Below are 18,734 nucleotides of genomic sequence, written 5' to 3'. Positions count from 1 at the left end.
AATTAGCTGTCTTAAAGGAAACTTGGAAAACAAAGTACAGTGTAAGACTCCGGACAGAACAATCAGAGAAGGACAAACATTATATGGTCTCATTCATTTGGGGAATATAAAAAATAGTGAAAGGGAATAAAGGGGAAAGGAGAAAAAATGAGTGGGAAATATCAGAAAGGGAGACCAGAACATGAGAGGCTCCTAACTCTGGGAAATGAACTAGGGGTGGTGGAAGGGGAGGTGGGCGGGGGGTGGGGGTGACTGGGTGACAGGCACTGAGGGGAGCACTTGATGGGATGAGCACTGGGTGTTACTCTATATGTTGGCAAATTGATCACCAATAAAAAATAAATTTATAAAAAAAAAGACTGTGCAGCCTATACTATTAACAGATAAGAATCCAAATTAAAGCTTTGTGATGCAGCTATTTTCATGTTTTCTGCTTCGCTTTAAAGCAGAGCTCTCAGTAGAGTTAACGTATATTCTCCATCTTGACCTGTTACTCTTCCCTCAACCTGATCCTTGTCCATCTACTGAAATGACACTTTTCAAGGTCACCAAGGACCTCTCTTAAGAAACTCATTTTCTCTGCCTTTACCTTGCTTATCTTCTCAGCAGTGTTGGACACAACTGACCACATTTGCCTTCCTGAAACACTTCATTCTGAGCTTCAGTATGTGGCATCATATTCAGATTTTTCTCCTCACTGACCCGTTCCTCTCTTCCCTTTGCTGGCTTCTGTTCTAAATGTGGGTCAGCTCTCAGGGCTCAGGAATATTCTGTCTTCATTCTCTCTAGGTCAGGCCATTTAGTCCCAAGGCCTAAGTTCCTTATTTGTGCTGATGACTCATAACGTTCTTCTTTCCTGTCATTGTTCCTGAGCACCAGACTGAGATATCAGCGGCCCTTTTAATACAATCATCTGCCTAGTTTGGGTCACAGACTAGAAGTCACCTTGATGGCTCTCTTCCCTCAACCCCTACATGGAGCAGTGCCCGTTGGCTGTCTCTAACAGACATCCTGAATGTTACTGTTTTGCTATGTCTTGCTACACCATTGCCCAATCCACTAACATCTCTTAGCCTTCCTACTGTCCCCTTTCCCCATACAGCCAGCATTCCCTTTTTATTTTTTAGATTTGAGAGACCATGAGCTCTCATAGGGAGGGGCAGAAGGAGAAGCAGACTGCCCATTGAACAGGACGCCCACATACACAACATGGGGCTCCATCCCAGGACCCTGAGATCATGACCTAAGCCAAAGGCAGACGCTTAACTGCGCCACCCAGGTGCCCTGCCAGCATTCTTTCTGAAACAGTGATTACATCAAACCACTACCATGTTTAACTTTCCAGTGGCTCCTCATTGCACTAACAATAAAGTCCAGACACCTTAACATGGTCTGCAAGACCCTACAGGTGCTGGCACCTGTCCCTTCTGCCACTCCAGACACACTAGAATTCTCTCTCCTTCCCCAACCTAAGCTTTTTCCCACTTGCAGCTTTTGCACTAGGTGTTCTTTCTTCCAGGAATGTTCTGTCCACCTTTAAATGTTGTTTCCTGCTTATTTTATCAGATCTGAGCTCAAATGTCTGTCTCTGACTCATCTTCATCATTATGTCATTTCCATGGTTCATTTTCTTCCTAGTGCTTATTGTGGTCTGAATTATGTTTGTCTACACATCCATCGTGAATGCAAATGTGATTTCTCTATTGAAATTTAAGTTCATTAGAGCAGCAATTTGGTCTTCAACACTGCATCCCCAGAACCTAGAAAAGTAGGTGGCATACAATATAGTTCAATAAATATTTGTTTTATTATTGTATGATGATGCCAGATGGATTTTATGAGAGCAATTGTACCTGATAATCAACTTCACCAGAAAGAACCCTCTGCCACCCTAATAGTAGCTTAACTTTAAATTTTTCTCTATCCACTGAGCCCCAATTTACACACCAAATGCTACTGCTTACCTCATAGGGCAGATAGTTAATTGGGGATTAAATGAAGTGCCCGACAACACAGTGAAACACTTGAAACAGGTATCTAGTTTTCCCTTCTTTTTCATATTCAATATATGTTGTTGACATTTCAAAGGTTCCAAGGTTTTTTTTTGGACCTACAAATGTTTATATAGGCTCTTCATTCTGTATTCATTCTCTAGGTCAGGCCATTTAGTCCCAAGGCCTAATAAGTTCTAGATAGAATGTTTTTCTCCAGACTCACGGGTGACTTGCATGGTTCTCTGAATTACTTGCCTTTTCATTTCTCAGTAGCTCGCTTTTTCTCGATTGTCATTTTCCACAAATAAATACGGTTTTCTATCATTTCATTGAAGTCGCTGTAATATGAACTTTAAGTGGGAAGACAGCTATGATGATGATCCAAGTGGTCAAGAAAGCTTCCTCATAAGCTGAGATCCTTCCTTCGCATGCGGGCTGGTGCGCACCTTAGCAGAGGGCCGCTCACGACCAGTCATCTGGGGTTGGGGGGGGCTGTTAGAGGACAGAGCACCACTTGGCTACTGCGCTGCCCACCAGGGGGTGTTTGGTGGAAGTTCAAGTTCCGAGATAAGCAGACAACTTTGAGACTTTCGCTAGTGAGCTACAAAAATTACATCCACAGGTGTCATCACAGCCCTACCTAAACCTGGCTTTCAATTACACAGCACTTTTTCCAGAAGGGGAAGGCAGCTCTCATGGTCCTCTACTTTTTTCCACTTTTCTTGCACACTCGCCCAGGCCGCAACACCTGGCATACCTTGCCAGGATACTTGCCACACTCTGTCCTTGTATTTTCAGTCGAATAAACAAAAGACATCTGAAGGTGGCTTTTGTAGCTTCAAATCCAAATAAGCAGTGAGGTTTTTATCAAACAGGTTGAGCTACAGAGTATTTTCAGAGATCTCTAAAGTTTCAAAATCAGTAAGCTTGAATACATTTTACTTAAAAACTTAATATTATTTACTCTCTTTAAAGGAATTAATTATGAAAGTGTAAACACCATTTATTTCCAAGTAGCCCCTTCAGTCCTCTTGGGTAACAGGACATTTAGCCTTTTCTAAAATTTCTACTCTTGAGTCAAATAGCTTCCCCACAGTAAGTGGATATTTCTTTCTCTCCTAAAGGCTTTATAAGTTTTAACAGTAGGTGGTGCTATGAATGCACAGAAATAAATTTGCATAGACCAGCAGAACTGTCACAGCTTTATTTCGTGACTCATTACAACATAGAAATATGCCTTTTTTTTAATACTTCATATAAAGTTATTGACATACAAAATTTTTTTTCTTTTTTTCCTTTTAATGAAAATGATTTAACTTAGAAATCTATTGTGAAACTTGTCTAGTTTTGCAATTCTCAGATATTCCAGTGCAAAAATAGATCCCATTAGAGACAGCATAAAGTGCTTGGAATGAAGAGCCAATGATAAAGAAAAAGCACAAAAACATAGCTTCATCCTAGGGTATAAGAAGAGAGAATACTTAATTCTTATGGAAATAGAAACATTCTATAAAAGGGATGCAACAATTTTGAAGAGAATTAGAGCTATGTTACTCTAGTACTATATTTTACTAGTAAATAGTAACAAGGGTACAAATTAATATCCCAGTATCAAAGTGGTTCAATATTATATATGACACATGGCTCTTTGGAAAAAAATTTACCTGATATATACAACCACAAGAAGAAAACAGACAAATCCCTTTTGTCAATGATTATTATACAGTGAATGAAAGACGTGCAACATTTCATTGCCACAATGCACACGCTTTCAGTACAGATATTGAAATACAGTAGTCTGAGGTTTGGCTGTTCTTTAACAATGAGCTGTGCTGGATGTTAAAGTATAAAGGGCTTTGTGATTGTTTTCTTTTGTATCTTTTATATTCACAGTTGTTAATAAAGTTTCCAAAGTATCCAAAAGAAGCAAAAGCAGCAACCTTTGGACACTTTTTTTTTTTTTTTTGAGAATTTTTGAGACTCACATACTTAAATTTCCACAGGGAATATATAGAAATTTTACTTGAATAGAGAGTTGGTAAAAATTTCTACTATAATTAGGTTTACACAGGAAAATGTAAAAGATTTCTTTTGGATAGTCTAAAAGGTTAACATTGAAGTCAATGTGTAGCTATAGATTCTTTCTAGCTTCAGAGGAGAGCTTTGTAAATCTATATTGAAACGCATTTCTTTTTTTTTTTTTCCAAAACAGTTCACAGTGTCTTTTGATTTTTTAAATTATGGCCTTGAAGTCAGGCTAATTAAAGCCAGGAGCTTCTCACTGATTTAATAAAATAGAGAATTAGAACATGATCCTAGTAAAATGGGAAAACTAACAAAAGTTTGATTTTGAAAAATATTAAACAAGGAGAAACTAAATTACTCTATGATTTTTATATAATTAAAGATATAGCACAAAATATAATGACTTCATCATTCTACTCATTATTGGAAAGGAGCCTTCATTACTTGTTTACCATTTTAGAAAATATTGGCATTAATTTTTAAGTGATTTTCTTTTTCCAAACAAGGTCTGTGATAACATTCTGTAAATTTTTAAAAATACAGATTTGAAATCTGAAATATTATACCTTTAGAGTTAATTTTTAGAAAAAGAAATGAGTAATGATATTGAAAGATGGCTTGAATATCACCCAACAGTACTTCCCTCATATTTTTGTTGTCTCAAGACAGATCACATTAAGCATAAGTGAAATAATATTTTTTAAAAGTGTTTACTGACTTAAAAAAAGACTGGATCAGAGAAGTCAGATATATATCATGTGGGGGCATTTGCTGTTTTTATTTTTTTTCATGATAAATTCAGGAATGAAGAGATGCAAAGTTTGAGATGGTCAGAATGGGGTATATCTAAGATCTTCAAAGTCAATTATTTGACGGTACTAAATGTACCATAAGCACAAGTTGTGTTACTCAACAAATTTTGAAGCTAGTGATCTTTTTTGTGAAAGTATTCATTGTTTAGTCTCGTGACCCTTATGACAGTTAAACTTTTTTTGGCTTTTGCACTGTTCTTATTTAAAAAAAAAAAGAAAGAAAGAAAGAAAGAAAAAAGGCAGCCCAGTATTTCTTCACTGGGAATCCCACACCACAACAAAATAACCTATATTTGTAAACCTGTTAGCTGAATAACATGGCACGGAGTATCTAATGAGACTTAATTTCTCCCCACCCAATCCATACGCAGATGTTCAATTCAGCTATAACATACACTCAAAAAATATTTGATTTACAAACTGAGATTAAGAGTATTTTAAATGATCTTAAAGAAACTCAAATATAATGTCATGAGATCTTGACCACCACGTTGTTTTTTAGTCACTAGGCACTAGTCAGATGATCCATCTGCAAGCTTACATGAGAAATTAAGCTAGTGCGGCCATACTCCTCTTCTATGCCACAGGGTTCTACAAAGAGGCCATTCCAAGGATTCACAAGTCACTGACAGAAAATTCCAAACAACGTTAAAAGTACAAAGATTTTTTGTCAAAATACAACTACATCTTTTTATATTCTAGATTAATTTAAAAAGCCAGAAATAATACTACACTTGTGTCAAACAGGAAGATCTTGAGATGCAATGTACCGTGTTAGCAGACAACCAGGACAAACAGACACAGGCCTCCCTAGGTTTGAATAAGCCATCTCTTTAATCCCATGATCTGGCCTCAGCAGCTTGCAGCCTCAACGATTTGGCTGCTCTTTGCTTCTTACCAGGTTCTAACTATATTTTTAGAGTCCCAGAAGAATGACTCTGGAGACCTCCAAGCAAGGGACAGCATAAGAATGGAACCAAGTCTCACCTGTCTGGAGCCACCCATAACTTGGATGTTACTGCCACCACCAGAACAGCTCATCAAAGAGGGAAACAATGCAGGACTTTCCCATACATGGCACCATTTTGTCACCTGATAACAATGTTGATAGACTCTGAAGCAGAACAGCTTTTGTAAAAGTGTACATGACACACCATGGTCCTTCAGGCTTTCTGAGCAACTTGGCACTAGTAATTCTGGCACACTCATTGCCAGCAATGGATGTGTCACTGGGAAACCAGTCTCCTGGCATGGCACGGCTTAATGAAGGAAGATGTACATGCCTTTTGATTTTGATAAATAATCACTGGCCATGATTACTTGATTAATTATTGTTGCAACCCCAGTGAGAATACAAAGGAACAAAAAAACTGTGATTTCAAACCCATATGTCCACTGGGTTCCATACTAGAGTTTCACATAGGCATAAGGTAATAAACTAAATTCAAGTCTTTTTCACTTGAGAGCCATACAAGACATAGGCTACAAAGGCACTGCCCCTGTAATGGAATTTTGTTTTCATTGCATTGAATTGCATTGCATTGAATAGTATCAGTACAGTATCCAGTTTACTTCTTCCCACAAAAACGTCCAGCTCTTTCTTTTGGAGCACTTCACATGGCGCAAAGGAAGGGCCAGTTCCTTCTTTCTTTTAGTCATTATGTATAAACAGTATTCTTCATACGTAACTTTCTTTCACTTTCTCATCCTGGAGGAAAGATGTGAGAACTGCGACATCTACTACTGTCTGGTTCTTGTGTAATGACAAGTCCTTTAAGTGGTCATCATCACTTTGGTCCTTGGCGAAGTTTACAAATACCTGTCAAAAGAAAGATGGACCTTTATAAATACCTCTCTACTTGCTCTTTCTTTATTCTGTTGCATTTTTTACCATGTGGAAATTAAGTCAGGTAGGAGAATGCAAGAGTGCATAAGTAGATTACATAGAAAACTATGTGTGAGGGAGAGGAGAAAAAAAAGTATTAACCATTTAAAAACGAGCTTTTCTATTGCCCCTCAAATCACCAATTGCCCGATCACCTATCTTGATCCATACAGGCCTGATTAAAAGGGAAGAGAGACAAAAACTAACATTTACTGAATAGCTAAGCTACGAAGTGACAAAAACTGTTTGGTACTCAACGTTATCTCATTTAAATGGGACAAGGCCACCTGGCAAAATGTCTGGCACATGGTAGGTACTCAAAAAATGATCATTACTGTGATTATTACAACCTATTCATTCTCACAATAACCCTCTAAAGGAGACGGAATCATCTCCCTTTACACATTCAGAGTGGTTTAATAAAAAGCATAGCTAGTGGTAAATCAAATTCAAGCTCAGGCAGTCAAAACCGCCATAATGGGAGTTGGAGAGAGGGATTGGGAATCTTCACCCTGAAAAGTAGATCTGTTTTTGACATTCAAAGCTTACTTGGTCAAGTGTTGTCTGAGAAACAGAATAGTCTTCTATGTGGAGTCTCTTTTTGCTCTGGGAAAGGATGCTGAATATCCTGGCCAGAGAAGATAATGAAGATGGAAGCTGGTACTGTAGCATGTTCCGGTGCTTCTCTTTTAGAACACTTCCTGGAAAGGCAAGTCCAAAGAACTCCTGGACAGGCTTCAGATCAGGGCTGGATCCTGCTATTCGTACAACAATTGTATAACCATCTCCAAACCTAAAAGCACAACAATTGTATAACCATCTCCAAACCTGAAAGCAGGAAAACACACACACACACAGACACACACGGAATATCCTCAGGAAACTTCTCAAAATAATATTTAGCCCTACCCAAGTGGTGTGATGAAAAAGGAAGATTCCCAACAGACCCAGAAATAGGTATCTGAGAGAAGGAACTAGTTACCATTTACTGAATATCTTTTCTATGTGAGGTGCCATGCTGAGTGCCTTAGATGCAGGATTTCACTGAAGCCTCACCTGGACATATGAAGTCTGAGAGATGTTACAGAGAAACTGAAGCCCAGGGAGTTAGTCACTTGGCTATGGTACAGAGCTCCCTAGTGGTAGGGCCAGGATGCAGACTCTATGCTCTATGCTCTAAGCCTATGCCCTAACCATACTGACATGTGTAAGATTTTCCATTTCATTTGTTCAGCAAGGCCAGAAAGCAGCTATTCCTAGGACACAGACTCAGAAAAGTTACGTAATTTGTCCAAGGGCACACACCAGTAAAAGGTAAAGACAGAATTCAAATGTAGCTCTGTGTGACTTCAATGCCCTCATGTTTTCTACTATACCATTTTCTTCAGTTTATTTCCCTTTACTTTTAGAGCCATCATTTACATGCTCACAAAAAGAATACACACAAGTTTTCTCAGTAGGTGTAATCCCAAAGAAATTATCTGTTACCTATTTTTCAGATGTTGGACGCTGCCAAGGCACCTGAACCTCCCATTGACCATAATTGCCATCCTAGTGCAAAGAGCTTCACATTCTTCCATACTGTGGGAAAACAGAGATTTTTGTTTTAGAAAGATGCTCCTCTAGCCATCCGAACATCATATGACATCTGGAATTTCAAAGAAACAGATTTCCAGCTTCTTAGGGCATAACTGCATCCTATTACAAATACACAAAGATGTAGGGATAATGCTATTTACTGCCATGCTGTTTACGCTTGTTAAAAAAATAAAAAGTTGGAAATAGTCCAAATATCTACAAAAAGGAGCAGTTAAATAAATTAGGCTATATCCTATTGGAATACTGTCTTCTCAAAGCTATAAGAAATGACACATTTAAATGTACTGACTTGAAATAATGTTCACAAAATATTAAGTGAAAAGGAACGGTATATGTACAAAGCTTGCATTTTTTCTAATAAAAACACACAGACACACGTGTGTGTATAGATTTGCATAGGAAAACTGCAAAGACATATAGCCCAATGACAGTGGTTGTCTCCTAGTGATGCCATTTCAGGTGTTTATCACTTTTTGCCTTTCTATAATTTTTATACAAGGTTCACATTACTACTTGGAAAATCTTAAATATACATGACACAGATGCCAAGCCAAGGCTTCACTACTGACCTATGAGATGTAAGCACTACTGATCTCCCTTCCTTAACAATACTTAAGGCACAATTCCACAAGAATCGTCGGGCTTTAGGATCCATGCCTGTGGTAGGTTCATCCTGTAATTAGAGTAAAATAAGTTCTATTATTTGTGGAAAACACGTCAAAGATAGATTTGTTTTTAAATGCAGAAACATCTTTGAAATAGCCTAAATTTTAACTTACCACTCTAGTTATTTCCTGATAGACCAGAGAACCAGACCTCATAAACAGGAATAAACTGCATACTTGTTTGTAACCAGTTCATTCCTACCAATGTGTCATTCAAGTAGGAAACTCAATTTTTTTTATAAAATTAAATTTCTCCAAATGAGTAGAAAGGGAAAGGAAAAAGCTATTTAGTTTCAATAATCTTTTCACGACTGACAAGCATACACTAAAAATTCTTTTTGTCTGAAATCTCTATTAAAGTCCATATAAGGTTTGGGTAAAATTACTTTTCTTCTTTTTTTATTCTAGCTCATTACAGCTTAGTCTGTTAGATTATACTTGCTAGTCTTAGAGAAACAAATTGCAGATCCAAATGGTCCACATGACATTAAAGCCTTAACCCAAGGCTTCTTCCGGTAATAACCTCAAAGCAGAAGAAAATGGGTTTTCTAACTACGTAAGGACTATGACCCAGGTGCCACCCAGGGGATTCTGAAGCTGTGTCTACTATCTCCATCTTTAGGGAATGAACACAGATGGCCCGAAAGAATGTTCCAGAGAAAGGTCAAATCACATATCCAAGACTCAGCCACACTTGCCAGGGTTCCTCAACACCAGAGAAACAGGACCCTGGAGCATCTCTCCTTTGGAGCATCTGAGGGGATGGCAAAGCCACCTACATGTGTATCAAGGAGAACAACAGAGGAACTTCCCTCTGGTTTTTAAGGCTGCTCTTCTATTCCTGGTCAGAGGAAGGACGACTCGCCATTAGCCAAGTCAGCCAGGCAATACCCCTGGACGTAGAAGACTTCAGGAAAGTGATGTTTTCCATTCAGGCCAAAACAACAGTTGCCCCTTCATAGTCATACTCACCAGAAAGACTACAGGAGGCCCGCCAATCAGAGCCATGGCTGTCGAGAGCTTGCGCTTATTGCCTCCACTATAGTTACCAGCATATTTTTCTCCATACTTTACGAGGCCCAGTTTCCGAATTGCCCATTCACCAACCTAGAGTAATAAAAAGCACCTTGATTTTTGTCTGGCTTGCTAATTGTATCATGCTTTCATACACTTACATATGCTTCTCTACAGAGTAGGACTCGGAAAGTTCTTTCACTGAGTAGATTCTATCATCACAACCCAGCAAATGCAAAGGAACCAAAAAGCAGGAGGAAAGGACTCGTGGGGATGGGAACAGCACTTCCTCTCTGCTCTCGAGCATGTGTTAGTCCACGCACCCTGTCCCACCCCACCACCATGGATTCCCACCCTGTAAAGTAGGTGCAAAGAGCCAGCATCTCATATTGCTGCATCCATGCGTAAGAAGAGCCTGAAGCCAGTGGTCATTTGTGAAAGTCAAGGCCATGAGGCATACTGTCAGCATGCCAAAGGGGGGCAGGCTGGCTTGCTGGTGCCCACGATACCTTGCCAACTTCCTTCTCTGGGACTCCTCTCAAGAGGGCAAAGAATTCCACGTGCTCTCTTCCGGTCAGTAACTCCGTGATGGCATCAAACTGAGGGCAATAGCCCATGTTCTGATGCACTTCATGGATATCTGATAAGATACTGCAAAGGAAAAACTGGTCAGGTTTTAAGTATTTAGAGATACTCTGATCAGACAATCTTGTCTAATGTTCCTATAAAGTATGCTTGTGAAAAAAATAACCAGTGAACACACTTGCTGTAGCTTGAAGAACAATCTTTCTGCCCCACCAGGGGCCAGCCCTTCCTGGCAGAGTTCCTATCTACTACTTGCACCTGGCTCTCCCAACACCTCAATCTGCAGGCTCTGTCCTATTTCAAGATTCCCAAGTCCAACTTCACCAACAACTTCACTCCCACAATCCTGGGACTTTAACATTAAGTCTCCATCCCAGATTTGACCCTGTGATCAGTCATAGGCACCAAGTACTTTGTTACTCTAAAGTCTCCCTCATGGCCATTCAGACCCAGAGGTGGCCCAGCAAATCCAGGTGTGACTCCCTCCCTCTTTCTGCTGCCCATACATTGACTTGGACCCAACATAGTCCAGAACCCCTGGTCCCACTACTGAACCAACCTAGGCACCCTCCTGGTTTTTAAAGGGTTTGTTTTGGGGATTTTTGTTTTGCTTTTTGTTTTTGATCACAGGCTATCTGAAAATATGGTGACAAAAAATATATATATCTACAGACACAGCCTTAAAGATATTGGTGGAAGCAGCTCTTGGGTTCTATGATGTCAATTTCAGGTAAAGAACCCTTGATATGGGAGTAGCTCAGCGTCCCATCCAGTTTTACGGCTGCACATCAGCCACCTCTGGACAGCATTTGGCCTTTGAGCAGTATTCATTCCCCGCTGCCTATCTGTTTAATACTCCCAGGTCCAGCCTTTTCCAGAGTTATGATTGAGGTGCCCACAGACACTGTGCCTGGCCCTCACGGCAACACTGCCCAAGCCAGCTCTCACAACCAGTCGCTGTGAGTAACCTTAATTTGAGCCACTTATTGCTACCATTGCTTTATTCCAAGGAGCCTGGTACTAGGAACAAGCCTGCGAAGCAGATGCATTGTTTCAGGCCTGCTATTCCAGAATTTCTGTTCTCTTAAGCCTTCTTTACCCTGCTACTGAAAAAAACTGATGAGACAAAAGAGGAGACTCATGAGTACATTAAGTCCCTCATTCTCTTCAATTTTATTGGCTAGTTGCCCCCTATCATTTCTAAATTGTGAGTCATCACCCATGAATGAGTTACAAAATTAAAAAAACTGATCATGACCCACTAAATTTAAGATATGCCTGTTTATGTGATTTTTGTGTATTTACTATATTGAGAGGTAAAATGTATTTGCTACTATGGGTCATGGCCAGAAAAGTTCAAAAGCCACTGTCTAGAACCACCTCTCCATATAAAAAGACCAGAGAAGCCCCTCATACTCGAGTACTCAAGGGTAACATTGCCCAATGTCTCTAAAGTGGAGATGGACACCCTCTAAAGATCATACTGCTTAGTGACCTGTGTATTCTCAGGTAATGGCCTAATGTGGCCTCAAAAACTGAGAGACCCTCTTGAGGCAGGGCAATTTGGCAAGTACACAGCCTTTCACCTTGTAGGAAGTTTCCCGAGGAAAGAAAAGATAATACAAGGACATATTTACATCGTGAAAAGTAGAAACTAACAAATGTCCAGCAATGAGGAGCTGATTAAACTGCAGATAAATGTACATAGGGAGATTTTATGCAGTAAAGTCAACATCTTAGAATATGTAACCCATTGAGAAATATTCATACTATATCCATTAACAAATAAACTAATTTAAAAAATCTAGATACGGTATCATTTCAATTTTATAATACATTTATATGTATAAATTAGACTTGGGGGTAGTGAGAATGTTCTAAAACTGTGGTGATAAGTACACAGCCTTGTAAATTGGTTAGAAATCACTGAATTGGAATCTTAAGACAAACTACATGCTATGTAAAATTATACCTGAATACAGCTGTTAAAAAAATAGAGGGTGACTGGAAGGAAAAATGTAAACAGCAGTTATCTCTAGGTAGTGGGATTATGGATTATTTTTATTTTTGTCTTTACACCTTATATCAACATTTTTATAAACTATATTATAATCAGAAAAAAATCAGAAAAATACAAATATATTTATTTAGAGTAAAAAAAAGTCTTTGAGGTAAATACAGTTCATGTCTTTTCTCACCTGTTTTTGTTAAGGAAAGCATCTCCTCTGGTAACAGTGGTATCTCCAGTTAACATCTTGAAAGTGGATGATTTCCCAGCCCCATTAACTCCTAGAAGTCCAAAGCACTGAAAAAGATTGCATAAGCTGTATAAGCAAACTACTAAAAATCTGAACATAAATGACTCTTATAAAATAGTGACCTCACTTAGTTTTTAGATAACATGATTCTAAAACATTATCTTTTTTGGTTTTAAGAAATTATATAGATATTTATTTAAACATTTTATAATGAAACATACTGAACAAATCTGTAAATATTATTGGAGTTGTCAGGCTGAAGCCAAAGTTAATGTGCAAAAAACAGTAATGAAAGCCAACTAGTCACATTTCAATCTAATTTGGCTAAAAGGCATAAAAGAACACAAACATGAACAAGAAAATTTTCAAAACCCTACTTAAAAATATTTGAATTTCATCATCATCCTGAATGGATCACAAAGACACATTTTGGATCTACATTCTTTTCTTAAATTGCCCGAGATTATCCAAAATTGTTGCTTTTTTAACATATGGAATCCCAATCTTCTCAATGACTAATCGCTCCATGTAGACATAAAGAGAGAAAGCTCTAAAAACTACTTTTAACCATTATAAACGTCGTTTGATGGGGTAGATAATCTGAATGAATGGAGACAAGTAGATTATAGACAGTGCCTTTACCTCGCCAGGAGGAATGCCAACGCATATCCTGTCAACAGCAGGCTTCCTCTTTCTTCTATATATCTGCAACCAACAAAATGTAAAAATTCAAGAACTGTAGTGAATCACAGCTATACCAAGCAACTGTGGAAGAGTTCGGAATTATAACCCAAACACACAAAGTAAGGCTCAAAAATACAACTAAGTCATATTTGAGATGCTAAGAGTCTTGGTCCGTCTCTGTGCAACTAGCTTCGGAATGACTCTAAAGCTTAAAATGAGATTATTTTTAATCTAATATCAACCATTTTAAGAAACATATTGGACATTAATATCTACATAATTTTTCATTTACTTAATATTGTAATTTTTTTAAATTTTTATTTATTATTTATGATAGTCACAGAGAGAGAGAGAGAGAGAGAGGCAGAGACACAGGCAGAGGGAGAAGCAGGCTCCATGCACCAGGAGCCCGACATGGGATTCGATCCCGGGTCTCCAGGATCAGGCCCTGGGCCAAAGGCAGGCGCCAAACCGCTGCGCCACCCAGGGATCCCTATTGTAATTTTTTTTAAATTAAATTCTAGGGACGCCTGGGTGGCTCAGTCAGGTTAAGCGTCTAACTCTTGATCTCAGCTCAGGTCTTGATCTCTGGGTCATGAGTTCTGCTGGGCATGGAGCCTACATTAAAAAAAATAATTCTACAGGGTCAAAATATATAATCAAAACATTGCAAATACTGTATGTATTATAAAAGTGAACTGTTGGGAATCTGGCACAGAGAGTGGGCTGAAACAAACCCTCTTCCTAAGCAACAGAGACATTAGCTTTTTAGGCTATGATACTCAAACATCAATCATTTATTCTTCCTGCCTTAGCTTTGACTGGATATATAATTCTAATATGTTTTAAAAAACACAGAAGTGAAAAACAAATATAGCTGAGAACCAGACTTCATGTTATAAAAGTATTCTCAGTAGGATTTCTTTAATTAAGAAGGCTCCCTGGTATATTTTAAATAAAACTAAATTGATAGAAGTTTGGTATAGATGCACATATTTCAGGAAGTATGGTCTTTTCATTAATCACATCAGTAAAAATGCTCATTTCCAATATATAAAGCTGAAAAAAACTGAAGACAAGTAGTGAGAGCCTGAACTCACTGTCCCACCTTAGTCAGCTCCTTGATTTCCAAGATGTCATTCTGTCCTCCACCATCAAGAATTCTCTGTCTTTCCCGCTTCACATCTTCATCCTCATCATTCAAAGGGGGAAGCTTTGCTTTTATAGGCCTTAGGGAACAAATTTTAAGAAAATCAATCTTTCAAGATATTTTTCAAGACAAAGGTCCAATTTCTAAGGAAACCCTTTAAATCTACTCTCTCAAAAAAAAAATCTACTCTCTCCAGTTTTTTTTTTTTTTTTTAGGATCAACAGTGTCATGGGCTAAAGGATGCCCACATTAGGAAAATCAGCCACATTGTCTGGAGCTCAATGCAATGCAATGCAACCACCACTGACCACCACTGTTTCCCTGTTTTCCTTAAACCCTGTGACCCTCAACCAGATGTTCCACCAGTACTGAGAAAAATCTCACCTCGGCCTGATGAAGAATCTGTACTGGATTAGAACAGTGATGAGGAAGAAAACCACCCCTTCCACGGCCATGGCGAAGAGGTTTCGTCCCACTAAGTCCCAAGACAGTGGTGAAACAAAACGGTTCTCCCCTGGTAGACACAATGCAGAGATCCAGTTAGAATGGAGCCACCAAAGACCATGGCCCTTCCTCAAATTCAGACTCGAATTCACCTATGTTCCTAGAAACACCAATGGTTATTGCCTCTGACAAGCAGAAAAATTAAAGGAGTGATGACTTTCCAAGTCTGATTTAGGGTAGGGTTTTGGGAAAATATGCTGTGACCCATTGTCAGTCAGAATTACAAGTATTACAACAAGTATGAGATCTATAATTTCATATCTTATGTTTCCTTTTAATAAGACATGCCAAAAATCCTTTTTAAAAAGACAAACAATCCAGGGTAATTTCTAGGGTATCTTAGCAAACTCTAAGTTTCACTAAAGGAAGATTAGAGAGCACTTTAAAAAGATGCTCCTTTCAGTAGGATATAATGTAACCTAGCAAACCAATCCAATCACCTGGCTTACATTCCTTACACATCTCCTTTGTACCTGCTAGTTGGGGCGGGGGGAAAAAAGTCCCTCTTCTATGTCCATTAAATAATATGGCCCATCTAGATATATAAGCCAGTAGATAAAGAATAGTAATATGGCCACAGGAGAAATATTTTTAAAGACTCTAAAGATAGAAAAGAGCTGCAGTAAATTACCTTTTTATAGACTGTGTAAAAGGTAATAGATGGCCACCTCTGCAGGCCCTTGATTTTCTTAGTAGTCAGAGCCAAAGTTTATACCCCTCCCTTCTGATTCTCTGGCCTGTATCCAATTCGCATACTGTGGTTTGACTTTTCCAACGACTAACAAATGCAAACCATGAGCATCATGCCTTGGATTCAGGATAAAGCCAGTATTTTCCTTACCTCTAACCGCCCCCTCAGTGCATTCAGTTTTCTCAGTGCTATCAGAGACAAAAATGAATGTTGTACCAAAAGACCTGTGTCACGTCCAGGTTCATTGTATGAACCTTTCATCAGTGGTGAGAAGTCGTCTGCTCAGTCACCAGCCTCTTTCCAAAACAAAGTCCAGAGTACCCAGGCCCATGAAAACTGCCATGAAAGCACCCATGGGCCACAGCTGTCACTCACCAAACCTTTCCAAGGCATCAGCCATTGCCTGGTTTTTCACCATGTCAATGAGCCCCCGTCCCAGGCAAAAATGTGGAAAGATCAAGAAGACAGACTTCAGGATATCATTGATGTTATTCAGCTTCTAAAAAAAAAATAATAAGACAGAGAGAAACTGAATGTCATTTGTGGTTTAGGCTTAAAATATATCAAGTCTGAAATATGAGAGAGAAGAAAAATTTGATTCCCTGGGGTGAAACTGAACCTTTGAATTCAGACACCAATTAATAGCAGCAGCCACGGTTGATGACATATAACATAATAAAATTTCTTCTTTAGAAGATTTGGACTAATGCTCTGAATATGGAGAAATATGAGCAAAGTTTAGAAGCACAGTTATGTTTAATCAGAAGCAAATCCATAATAAAATATTGGCTTAGCATTTCAAAATCAAATTGCTCATGTCTGGGTCAACATTTCAGCTTCAGGATTTTGTTGGAATTTTAAAAATTCTTCTTGTATACATCAAGCCAGTGGTCAAACACCCAACAATTAAGTTGCTGCGTGCTGGATGCCTTGTGCCAGAGTACTAGGGGAGGCAAAGGTTAAGAAACAATCTGTACTCTGAGGAAATGAGCACATAATTGGATAGGTGTCATACTGGAGGCATGAACTGAGGGCTTCGGGAGCAACGGGGATAGAGTACCTCCCAAAGGGCTGGAAAGGAAACCTTCACCGCCAAGCACAGTCTTGAAGGGTTAGTAAGATAAAGGATGTTAAGACCTACAGGAGGATGGAGGGTCAAGGAGCAACCACGTCCGGTGAAGTTACAGTGCCCTGGGGAAGGGTGTGGTGCATCTGGCCAGGAAGGGCTGTACGTCGCCCAAGGCCTTGCATGCTAAGTTAAGGTGTCTGGACAAAGACAATGACAACAGGAATGGGCAGAGACCCTTTGAGAGATCTGTAATCAGAAGAACTGACAGGGTAAACAGCTGAATGTGGGCAATAACCAAAAGCAAAGCATCTACGAGGACCACACTATCGCCAGCTGGGGGCACTCGGTGGGTGGCAATGACATCCAGTATGACAGGAATAGCAAGAGAGATACTAGGTTCTGAGGGAGAAGATGATCAGGACAGGTCAAGTCTGGGGTATCTGGAAATAATCTAAATGGAGCCACTGGCTAGGCAAGTGAAAAATGTGAGACTAGAGTTCAAAGGAACAATCAAGGTCAAAGGCCTAGATCCAGGAGATAACAACATAAGACACGGAGAGGGCAGTTGGTCAAAGCCTCGGGGAAGAATGGCATCCCACAGAGACAGCATCTAAAGTGGAAAGCAAAGATGCCAGAGGACCGAATACTGGGAAGAGCAACACTTGAACAGAAGGGAGTACAGAAGACCCCGTCAAAGGAAACCGAAGCGTTTGATCGCTCAGAGAGATATAAAGAAAAGGAGGAGAAAGAGGTGCTATGCAAACCCAGGGAGGAGACAATCTGAAAAAGGACAGAGCCACACAGGTAAGTAGTACGAGATCATGATTCAAGGCTGCCCTCGGGCTCGCAGAGCCACTCGTCCCAGCAGGAGGTCATCTTTCTGCAGGACTCACATTGTTGGTAAAGAGCTCCAGCACAAAAGTGGCCACACTGCCGTTGATGCCGATGAAGAGGTTCACGCTGGTGAGGACCACGTAGGCTGTGCTGGGGATCTTGAACACGAAGGAGGCTGGGTACATGAGAGGTGTGATGGACCACCTGGTGAGGCACAAAGACAAATGTCCGCCGGGTGTCCCCTGCCTTCCCTCTGCCTCCGGCGCCGTGTGCCCTACGGCCATCCAGAGGTTCCTTACCCGTACAGCAGCAGTAGAAGAGCTAGCACAGGCAGGTTGGTAGAGGACACGTAGGACTTCTGCTGGAAGCAGATGAAGATGATAATGACCAGCGTGGCAGGAACCACATAGTTGCACTAAAAGGGAAGCAAGGAAATAAAGTTCACCCCTAAGTCGGAGACCCAACACACCTCAAGTCTTCACCATCACAGGACAAGAAAGGGCAGATAAACATAGTGGAGAATAACTTTGAATTAATGAAGCCACATGAACTATTAATCAAAACACCGGACAATACATTTGGACAAGCATTTTCCCCTTGGCTGATTTTATAAACTGCATATGCCCTTTCTGTCTTTCCACCAGCTAAGCCAAGGTGTCACGCTCAGTAAACTTACTGAACGATGGATTCCCCGTCAGAGTAATTACAATTTCACAGGCAGCAAATAAGCTTCCATTATTCTCCCTGAAGATGACTTTGTGTTTCATCATTAAAGCTATATTATATCTGCCCAAGTTCAATCTCACATGGAATCTACTTATAAGCGCTCACCTCATAACATGAATGTCAGAATTGTTTCATCACCCTGAGAAGAATTTTAAAGTCTGTCCTGACAGTGTATCAAGCATTAAAATGCAGGTATAAAGACCTGACTACAGGACAATTATGAGAATTCATAGCTGGTG

At 39.6% G+C, this 18,734-nt stretch overlaps 1 protein-coding gene across 8 annotated transcripts in view; it reads right to left on the bottom strand.

Moving 5' to 3' along the window:
- Positions 1 to 3,183: 3,183 nt before the first annotated feature.
- Positions 3,184 to 18,734, bottom strand: part of ABCA1 (ATP binding cassette subfamily A member 1) — a 128,176-nt gene continuing 112,625 nt past the window's right edge. For 7 of the 8 annotated variants that reach the window (XM_041763645.1, XM_041763651.1, XM_041763649.1 and 4 more), the window contains exons 38-50: positions 18,069 to 18,184; positions 17,829 to 17,973; positions 16,242 to 16,365; positions 15,056 to 15,185; positions 14,630 to 14,750; positions 13,480 to 13,542; positions 12,778 to 12,884; positions 10,504 to 10,645; positions 9,953 to 10,087; positions 8,885 to 8,988; positions 8,205 to 8,297; positions 7,266 to 7,509; positions 3,184 to 6,650 (exon numbers count right to left, since the gene is read on the bottom strand). In XM_041763645.1, the coding sequence (XP_041619579.1) occupies positions 6,510 to 6,650; positions 7,266 to 7,509; positions 8,205 to 8,297; positions 8,885 to 8,988; positions 9,953 to 10,087; positions 10,504 to 10,645; positions 12,778 to 12,884; positions 13,480 to 13,542; positions 14,630 to 14,750; positions 15,056 to 15,185; positions 16,242 to 16,365; positions 17,829 to 17,973; positions 18,069 to 18,184 (1,665 nt within the window). In that variant the 3' untranslated portion in view covers positions 3,184 to 6,509. Of the gene's footprint in view, positions 6,651 to 7,265; positions 7,545 to 8,204; positions 8,298 to 8,884; positions 8,989 to 9,952; positions 10,088 to 10,503; positions 10,646 to 12,777; positions 12,885 to 13,479; positions 13,543 to 14,629; positions 14,751 to 15,055; positions 15,186 to 16,241; positions 16,366 to 17,828; positions 17,974 to 18,068; positions 18,185 to 18,734 lie in introns of those variants that run through there. The other variant, XM_041763652.1, reaches the window with a different exon arrangement.

This window comes from Vulpes lagopus, chromosome 7, assembly GCF_018345385.1.
Source record: "Vulpes lagopus strain Blue_001 chromosome 7, ASM1834538v1, whole genome shotgun sequence".
Taxonomy (NCBI): Eukaryota; Metazoa; Chordata; class Mammalia; order Carnivora; family Canidae; genus Vulpes; species Vulpes lagopus.
This window is presented reverse-complemented; position numbering and strand designations above follow the sequence as displayed.